We start from the raw sequence: 8,320 nt of genomic DNA, 5'->3' as shown, positions 1-8,320 counted from the left end.
TACTGATCGTAACCGCGTTCGATATTCAGTAAATGGGTTCTTTTAACTCTGCTTCGCAGTAAATCTCGCTGCTTCTTCGTCAAATAAGGCATAACCAGAGCAAGATATGATGGAAACTCGACCAGGCGTTCGAGTTGGCTTCGAAAATCGCTTCGAAATTGATATTCTCGATGATAAGGGTTTGCAAAAGAAGGAGATACTGAAACGTATGGATTGCTGGTTTGCTGAGGTTTTTGCGGCCTTGTGTACTGTGCTAGAGTCGTTGTTATTGTCGGTCGAATAGTTGAAGGCTTCATATTCGCAAGAATTTCCAAGTAGGGAAAGAAGGACTTGATATCATCGAAATTCAGAACTTCTAAAGCATTACCCAGTCTTATCAAAGTAAACGTATCATCAACGATTTGCAGTCGCTCTGCGTATTCCAGGAACTGATCTTTCACTCCGAGTAAATAATTTTTCTCATGGGTACCAGCCACTCTCGCATATTGATACACAAGACTAAGAGCTCCGGACGACCTGATTCCACTTGATGAAGCGCGTTCGATAACTTGTGTCACCGATTTAAGTTTGTCTAAAAATATTTTTTTAGAAATAATCGTAGTATCAAACCTCTAAGAGACGAGTTGAAAAGCATCTGACAGACAATCGCCTCAAGAACGTTTTCCTTGAGTTCAGAATCCATTTGCTTATCCTCAAACAATACAAGACTGTCAGCATTTACAAGCGGTTTTGATTTGGGAAGTCTCGACAGGTATTGGTAAGAAGCTGCAACTTCGAAATCTGGCAGGTCATTTTGGAGATTCAAAGATGTTGAGGCATTCTTTGAAAACTCAGAAATTTTGAACTTTCGATCTATAGAAGGCGTCGAGTAAAGACTGTGAATTGCTGATCTTTGAGAGTTACTATCGAGCTGCGAAAAGGTCCTCCAAGCGCCGTATTTGCAAAATACATCGTCGGATATCTAGTAACGGGGTTTCCAAATGATCACTTCAATATAACAATCTCAAAAGTTTCATAGTTGAAACCCTCCACATAAGAACAATGCCCAGTTTCATGAACAAATTTCAACGCATTTTGCAAGCTTTCGATGTTCACTGCTAACTTGGATCTAACTAGCCTGCTTCTGGTGCATCCCAGCCGATTCATTCAAGATCATCTGAACAAAAACACTCAACTGCTGTGAAGTCTTTGTTTTTCATCAAGAGGTTTTTTCACACAATAATTTATTGCTACATAAAAAGTGAGAATGTGGCTCTTCACTGAAGAGAAACTAAGGAGTGAGGAATGAGATGCGGGACTACTCATCGTCCTCCTTCCAGCCTCTGCTCGACGACCTGCATCACTTTCTTTTCATATTCTCGTCTATTTTCCTGGAAGAGTTGAGCGGCTTGGGAATTGGCGGGTGAGTTGGGGTTCGGTTCATCGAGAAGTGATTGAATGGATGTCTAAAAGGCAAATTTACACTTGTTTGAACAGAAATGAAAGTGAACGAATACGGAGTTATATATGCTTCATTACTACTCATGCACAACCAACCAAGATAGAAGACACATCATATGTGGGCGACCAGCGGTTTTGCAGGATATCAAGGCATATGGACCCATCCGCGTAAACATTCGGATGGAACATTTTAGAGGTAAATCTCACGACGGGCGGTTTATTTGGATACTCCTCTACAATTTGATTTCAGATAGAGCCAAGTTTGAAAGTGTACCTGTAAATTCTATGGTTAGTTTGAACGTCCCGTCCTCAAACGGTGTATCTGCCGGGCCAAATATTACAGCGTTCCAGAGGAGAATATTGTTGTCTGTTGGGGCTCCGGAAACACCAGCTGGGGGGTCTTCCTGGAGTCTTTTAAAATCCCGCATAAGACGTCGCCGAGCAGCAGTAGACATCCTTAACCCAACCCTGAAAAATTTCATCAACGAAACATCAGCTTTCCGAATAATGCATCATTTTTATGCTTCAAAACTATTTGAATCTGAACTTGTAGAAACACACACATGTAAAAGCAATTTCACGAGAGGAACACATTTCTTAAAAAGATACAGAAATGGGCGCGCTTAATAAATAATTGTTTCACTCTCCCAATAAAAAGTTTATTTTGGTCCGAGCATATCGGTTGGGACAACCCAAGCGTCAAATTGTTCGTCCGTGATGCCGTTTTCTTTGGCAGACTCTCGGAGCGTGGTTCCCTTCTTATGCGCATTCTTGGCGATGGCGGCGGCCTTATCGTATCCGACGTGGAGGTTCAAAGCTGAAAAGCGGTTGAAAAGGGGTTGCTTGGAAATGTTATCACCGGTTACGAGCATAAGAGACTCATTGAGAAGCTGATCGATTCGGGCTTCGTTGGCGGTGATGCCGACAACGCAGTTATCAACAAAGGCGTTGCAGGCAGTGCCGATGAGGTTGGCAGATCGGAGAACGTTGGAAACCATGACTGGCTATTGATTGAGTTTTATGAATGGGTTGATAAGATAAAAAACTTACCTTGTAGACGTTGAGCTCAAAGTGACCGTTCATACCGCCAGCGGTGACAGCCATATTATTACCCATGACCTGCGTACAGACCATAGTGATAGCTTCAACCTGAGTTGGGTTGACCTTGCCGGGCATAATGGAGGATCCGGGCTCGTTTTCGGGAAGATTGAGCTCGCCAAGACCACATCGTGGTCCAGAAGCGAGGCGCATATCATTGGCAATCTTGTGGATGGAGCAGGCGACAACGTTGAGAGCGCCGGAAACCTCAACCATGGCGTCGTGGTTGGCGAGAGCTTCGAACTTGTTGGGAGCGGAGACAAATGGAAGACCGGTGTAGTTGGAAAGCTCCTCACAGCAAGCCTCTGCGAAACCAATTCGAGTGTTGAGACCAGTTCCGACAGCGGTGCCACCGATGGCAAGTTCGTAGACTCGTGGGAGGGTGGCTTCAACACGGGCGATTCCGTTATCGAGCTGCTGAACGTATCCAGAGAATTCCTGTCCGAGAGTCAATGGAGTAGCGTCCATCATATGAGTTCGGCCAATTTTGACAATGTGCTCAAAAGCTTTCTGCTTCTCGTAGAGGGCCTCTCGGAGCTTCTTGAGGCCCGGGAGGAGAACGTTGTTGATTTCGAGAGCGGTGGCGACGTGCATAGCCGTAGGATAGGTGCAGTTCGAGGACTGGGACTTGTTGACGTGATCGTTGGGGTGGACGGGGGACTTGGTGCCGACTTCGCCGCCGAGGATGAGATTGGCGCGGTTGGAAATGACCTCGTTGGTGTTCATGTTCGACTGGGTGCCCGAGCCAGTCTGGAAGATGACAAGAGGAAAGTGACCCTCGTCGTAAAGCTTGCCAGAAATGACCTCATCGGCGGCCTCTTTGATCGCGTTGGCGAGCTTGGCATCGAGTCCAAACTTCTGGTTTGCTTCGGCGCAGGCCTTCTTGAGGTAACCGAAAGCCTTGTGGAGCGGTTACAATTAGAATAATTTAATTATCAATTACTTGGATGATCTGTCGGGGCATCTTATCGGCCTCGCCGCCAATGGGGAAGTTTTTCATCGATCGCGCGGTCTGGCAGCCATAGAGCTTGTCGTTTGGCACCTGCATCTCACCCATGGTGTCGGTCTCGATTCGGAAGCCAGACGCCTAGAATTCATTTTAAAACGGTCAATCTATCACAATGGTAATAGAACTGAATATAAATCTTTATTCTGACCGGAATCATTTTCTATCGGTGCTCTTTTCTCGATATTGTGATGTCTACTAGGTGTGGCTCGGCTAGTTATGATCATTTCACTTATTTTACGATTATATAAAAATATCTGAAGGGAACCATAATATTCCTGCGCTTTATAACTAATTGAAATTAATTCTAATGAAAAAGAGTAACAACTAAAGTGATTCTTTTAAAGTGCCCCATGTTAATTTTCAGTAAAATATGGGTTTCATAAAAAAGATAAAGAACTTGTGTCTCGAGCACCACCCACTGACCAGAAGGGAAAAGCGGGCTTGTATCGTGATCTCATTTATAAAAATTCAACACAACTTACGAATCGAGATGGAATTTTTGGTCGAACGACTCGGGACAAAACGAACTGACGCATGCTAAACCGTACGAATTCAATAACGACAATAATTATTAAAAAATATATAGATTATTTATTGAATAGAAAAATAGAATAGAATATGAAAGTTCAGTTTTGCTGTTTATCAGGCTGCAGAGTCTGCAGATCTCCAAGGTTCTTCCAGTTGACCAAAATGCGAACGTTCTTTTTGTTCTTGGTAGCTAGTGACAGTTGACGGCGGTACTCTAGTAGATGCTCGTTTCCAACTACAGTGCCGACTGCTACACGCGTCGATCTTTCACGATTCCTAAATTGTTGGTTCATAAATCTTGCGAATCAAGAATAATACAATCATATCGGCAACATTATTGCTTTATTAAGAGAGGCAATTAAAGGAGGTAAGATGAGGAATTAAAAAAGGTTCGGCCTCATTGACCCCAGCCAGGGCAATATTATCGATCTTATTTTGGCATAAAGCTATTCATTGAGTTTGCTTTTGAATATGAACCGTCTGTAGGAATTCCTCCAATCGATAGAAAAATATATTTCTGAACAGGCCGCTGTCGATAGTAGCCATCGATTCTCAATGCTTAATCAAAACGTATAGCGCGAATAAGAAAAAGAAGGATGCGCAGATGGCACGACTTTTATTTTTGAAAAATAATTTACAGTCACTCGCGGATGAAATACCTTTTAATAGCTTTATGAAATTCTATCCAAGTACGCCCTATCTACAAATTCTTTGATAAGCTAAAAATTAAAAACTGCGTAATTTCTGTAGGGGAAATTCCTTCGCAGTGAATTCGGCCTCGAGTGACTGTAATTTTTAATTTTAAAAGGGATAAAGTATCAACGTCTCAAAAAAGAAATTCACCGGCCGCTTCCTCAAATTTCAGAGTTAGATTATCCTCCCGGCCGCCTTTAATTAGGATCAATTTTAAATCACTGAACCCTAAATGATCGACGCCGTGTATTTCGTCGTTGAACGATAAGAAGGGCAAAAGGTTTGTTCGGTTACTTACTTTGCTTCCTCACAATTATGGTAGGCTTTTTGGATGAGTTCCGTCGCTTGAGGGTGCTTTTTGTACGCGTTGTAAAGTAGTGACATTTGCGAAAGTGCATCCACGGAGCATTGCCCGCCCTAAAATCAATCAGGAATACAACTTTTCTTTGCTCATCCAAATGAGCTCAGTAAGACCACCTCGAAAGTTACAAAACCGGGTATTTTAAGCAAGATTATTTGTAGACATATCATTTTTAGGTGGTGTTACTGTGATGGCCCGAATGATCAAGTTGAATTCGTTTTCGAGATTTCGAATAACGAATTTCGAAATTTCTTCAAAACTCAACTCAACTCTCGAACGAAATGAGAAAATCTGGAGCAATTTCAAATTTTGTTCAACCAAATGATAATTATGGGGATTTCCGTCAGCTGATTCATTTTTTTCTAAGTCGAGTAATTATTTAACAATTTATTAAAATATTTGCCGTCCCGGAATCATCGCTTTTGAGTCAATATTTAGCACTTCTAGCTGCGTAAACAAATTTTCTTCTAGTTCCGTTTTTTGACTGGAAAATCTTTCCAATCGTCATTATAATCGACGCGCGAAGAAGACCATTATTTATCCAAATTAGCTTTTTCATTCTTCGAATGCGTCATGAAATGTTTCATTTTAGCGGCTGCGGGAAACAAATACACACCCCTCGAGCGCGGATTTTCTCTTTTGAATTTCCCGGGCGTCGATTGGTCAGCCTCGGCCTTGGGCAGAAATTAGAACTGGCTCAAGCTCTTGATGCTTTCGGAAACTGTAAATTACAGTCTCACTCAAGCTGAACCACTTCTAGGATTTCTGTTCAGTGCCGGCTTCATTCAATATTTCTATTAATAATCTGAATAATCGCATTACTCATTGATGGTTTCTCTAGACTTCCTCTCTCGAACTGTTACAGCCAATCAGCTGCTTGGCTAGTTCGCTGTTTATTTCTTCACGTGGTGATTACTTTTCAAAATATTCACTGGAAAAATAAAACAAGAAAAAGGCTGCTGCTGTCTCTGACGCGCTGAGAGAGTAGTGTGGCGAGTGACGGGCGCCTTTCTGCTCTGCGTCGCGAAATCGAGCAAAGGGAGAAAGTGCGTGGGCGGAGGCGTCGACCAAATCAACCAAAGGAGACCAAAATTGAAAAAAGAAACGAAGAAAAAGACGACATCGCGACACGGCCTGCCAAGGAGGCACTCGACACCACGCTCTTCTGGCACAGTCAGTCACGTACCAATCCCGCTGAATAAGAATGATCTTTCCCTTGCCCGCTGGGCAGTGCCTCTGCGTAAAAATGATGGTTTTACGATGACTCACCTGATTTTAAATTTTAAATTATTAAAATAAAAGAAAATTATCATTGCGAGCTGTGTGCCAACCTGTGCACAAAATCTGAGTCAGAGTCCTGGAAACGATTATTAAAAAGACGCGCCGCGGCTTTCCTTCGGGCTCAAGCGAAGCCGCGAAGAAATTTCGCAAAGAAACGAAAAATGATCATCTTGGCAATTCTTGGGAATTTACAGAAAAAGAATATTATAGAAATATATTTTAAATGAACGAAATGACCCTTCAGAAAATGTATAATTCATCATCAAAATGTCACGAAAGACAGCAAGAATGGCCCATGAGAGGGAGGCTCACCCATCAGCTGGCGGATTTGATTGACCTGCATAAGCAATTTAGAATTTCCCCAAGGAGCAAGCTTGGGCAAATTAAATTTGTTGCAATTTGAAAGCGCGCCTGAGCAAGCTCAATCAATCTGCCAAGCGAATTTAATTTATGAATATTCCACTTTGATTGCATTTTGCAGAAGCGGATTCGACGGGATGGCAAACTCGAAGCGGAATTATACGAAAAATTGAAAATATCGTGGTCAAAAATATCGACTTTAAAAAATTGATCAGCTGACGGAAGTGAAGGAGACCCACTTACGGTGACCTACCTCGGATTCAACTTTATCGACCGCCTTTTTGAGTATCGCTTCGGCCGATTCCAATATTTCATCTCCAAATCCAGCTCCTTTCGCTCGGATCAGGTCGGACAGTACAGCCGTGATCTTTTGAATCAACTCATCTAAATGACCATTTGAATAAATTTGAAATCTAATTGAATTGATTCTTACCATTCTGTATAATAAGGGCGTTTTCGAGGCCGCGTTCAAGAATTTGACGTGATTTTTGGTACATTTTTGCTTGGAATAACTTGTGTCCGTAGTGGTAATTGGCAGTTGAGATTGTTTTTCATATTTGCTAGTGTCCGCGGCGAGCACTGACTTTTCGAGTAGCTACAATAATACCGGTAGATAATGACGGAGCTTAGCGCGCAAAAGGTCACCTGTAGTTGGCTCTCGATTGAGCTGTCCTTTTCGGCGACGAGTCTGAGCACGCGAGAAAGGTGAAACGACGATGTTTGATTCCACGTGTCGCCCTGTGCTGTCTTCCATGTTCCCCGTCCGTGCGACAGGCTCACCGCTTTTTCAAGGTGGCTCCGAGACGCGTCGATTTCACCGCGAGACTCACAGGCCAAACCACACCGCTCGCTTGCTTCGCAAAGGCTTTTACCAGAATCCACAGTTACTGAAAACGATTGTGAAAGTGTCTACTCTTTAGAATTGAAATCAAGGAAGAGAATCAAGGCTGTCACTTACTCTCAGACGCAATGGCGAGTGCCCTATCGAAGAAGTGATGAGAAAGCCAGGTGAGCTTCCGCTCGCTGAAGTAGAGCGCCAATTCGGAAATATTTGAGTAGACTTTGACTTGCTCGCTTCTTCCGCTCGGCCTCTTCGGCCGCAGTGAGCTTCTCCTTGAATGTGTCCAAGTATTCTTTATTTTCGTGAACGACGGGGGCGAGCGACATCAGCGTTCCAGGCCCAGCTGCGATTATTTCTAGCTTACGCTTCTCGATCAGATTGAACATTTCAGAATATGCTTTGTGATAGCCATTTCTAGTTAAAAATAGTAGAATCAACGAGGAGTGTTAAAAAGTTACCTTAGCATTTCTATACATGTGTTGTGATAATAGTCGTTTCGCTTATAACAAGTGCTTGAATGTGATAATGTTTCTTGGTTAACTAAATTCACGCTAGAATAAACCTCGAAAACCAAAGTTACCTGAAGAGAGTTTGCCTTGAAGTTGCAGAATAGTACCCGAGGGCGGACCCGGGGCCAACGATTTCAATTTGAACTCTGTTGGCATTTTTATACGCTCATTCTCAAACTAAAAACAAATTGCTGACTTCG

General features: G+C 42.8%; 4 protein-coding genes across 4 annotated transcripts in view; all 4 read right to left on the bottom strand.

Annotated features, from left to right (window-relative positions):
- Positions 1 to 1,185: 1,185 nt before the first annotated feature.
- On the bottom strand, positions 1,186 to 1,933 carry LOC145703932 (ubiquitin-conjugating enzyme E2 A-like). The gene is made up of 3 exons (XM_081781348.1): positions 1,715 to 1,933; positions 1,537 to 1,673; positions 1,186 to 1,445 (listed from the first exon to the last, which is right to left on the bottom strand). The coding sequence occupies exons 1-3, from the start codon at positions 1,920 to 1,922 to the stop codon at positions 1,302 to 1,304; spliced, it is 489 nt and encodes a 162-aa protein (XP_081637474.1). The 5' UTR covers positions 1,923 to 1,933; the 3' UTR covers positions 1,186 to 1,301.
- Positions 1,934 to 1,937: 4 nt separating this feature from the next.
- LOC145703920 (fumarate hydratase, mitochondrial-like) overlaps positions 1,938 to 8,320 on the bottom strand; it is a 38,385-nt gene continuing 32,002 nt past the window's right edge. The window contains exons 2-6 of the mRNA XM_081781333.1: positions 4,030 to 4,084; positions 3,482 to 3,625; positions 2,491 to 3,438; positions 2,300 to 2,444; positions 1,938 to 2,257 (exon numbers count right to left, since the gene is read on the bottom strand). Coding sequence (XP_081637459.1) covers positions 2,100 to 2,257; positions 2,300 to 2,444; positions 2,491 to 3,438; positions 3,482 to 3,625; positions 4,030 to 4,083 — 1,449 coding nt within the window. The 5' untranslated portion in view covers position 4,084 and the 3' untranslated portion in view covers positions 1,938 to 2,099. The remainder of the gene's footprint in view (positions 2,258 to 2,299; positions 2,445 to 2,490; positions 3,439 to 3,481; positions 3,626 to 4,029; positions 4,085 to 8,320) is intronic.
- Positions 4,123 to 7,567, bottom strand: LOC145703931 (uncharacterized). Its single transcript, XM_081781347.1, has 5 exons — positions 7,416 to 7,567; positions 7,204 to 7,365; positions 7,024 to 7,154; positions 5,067 to 5,185; positions 4,123 to 4,351 (listed from the first exon to the last, which is right to left on the bottom strand). Exons 2-5 carry the CDS (start codon positions 7,265 to 7,267, stop codon positions 4,174 to 4,176), a joined length of 492 nt encoding a protein of 163 aa, XP_081637473.1. The 5' UTR covers positions 7,268 to 7,365; positions 7,416 to 7,567; the 3' UTR covers positions 4,123 to 4,173.
- On the bottom strand, positions 7,515 to 8,319 carry LOC145703934 (tetratricopeptide repeat protein 29-like). The gene is made up of 4 exons (XM_081781349.1): positions 8,192 to 8,319; positions 8,070 to 8,151; positions 7,729 to 8,025; positions 7,515 to 7,657 (listed from the first exon to the last, which is right to left on the bottom strand). The coding sequence occupies exons 1-3, from the start codon at positions 8,274 to 8,276 to the stop codon at positions 7,752 to 7,754; spliced, it is 441 nt and encodes a 146-aa protein (XP_081637475.1). The 5' UTR covers positions 8,277 to 8,319; the 3' UTR covers positions 7,515 to 7,657; positions 7,729 to 7,751.

The sequence above is a fragment of the Oikopleura dioica genome, chromosome PAR (assembly GCF_907165135.1).
Source record: "Oikopleura dioica chromosome PAR, OKI2018_I68_1.0, whole genome shotgun sequence".
Taxonomy (NCBI): Eukaryota; Metazoa; Chordata; class Appendicularia; order Copelata; family Oikopleuridae; genus Oikopleura; species Oikopleura dioica.
This window is presented reverse-complemented; position numbering and strand designations above follow the sequence as displayed.

Excerpts from the sequence above, each read along its gene's own strand:
- LOC145703932 (XM_081781348.1), bottom strand. The coding sequence starts at position 1,922 with ATGAAATTTTTCAGGGTTGGGTTAAGGATGTCTACTGCTGCTCGGCGA. Across the intron at positions 1,674-1,714 it reads ACTAACCATAGAATTTACAG|AGGAGTATCCAAATAAACCG; the intron begins GTACACTTTCAA and ends ATCAAATTGTAG. Across the intron at positions 1,446-1,536 it reads ATGATGTGTCTTCTATCTTG|ACATCCATTCAATCACTTCT; the intron begins GTTGGTTGTGCA and ends TTTGCCTTTTAG.
- LOC145703931 (XM_081781347.1), bottom strand. The coding sequence starts at position 7,267 with ATGTACCAAAAATCACGTCAAATTCTTGAACGCGGCCTCGAAAACGCC. Across the intron at positions 5,186-7,023 it reads TCGATAAAGTTGAATCCGAG|GGCGGGCAATGCTCCGTGGA; the intron begins GTAGGTCACCGT and ends GATTGATTTTAG. Across the intron at positions 4,352-5,066 it reads CATAATTGTGAGGAAGCAAA|GAATCGTGAAAGATCGACGC; the intron begins GTAAGTAACCGA and ends CCAACAATTTAG.
- LOC145703934 (XM_081781349.1), bottom strand. The coding sequence starts at position 8,276 with ATGCCAACAGAGTTCAAATTGAAATCGTTGGCCCCGGGTCCGCCCTCG. Across the intron at positions 8,152-8,191 it reads TCAAGGCAAACTCTCTTCAG|TTAACCAAGAAACATTATCA; the intron begins GTAACTTTGGTT and ends GCGTGAATTTAG. Across the intron at positions 8,026-8,069 it reads ACATGTATAGAAATGCTAAG|AAATGGCTATCACAAAGCAT; the intron begins GTAACTTTTTAA and ends ATTTTTAACTAG.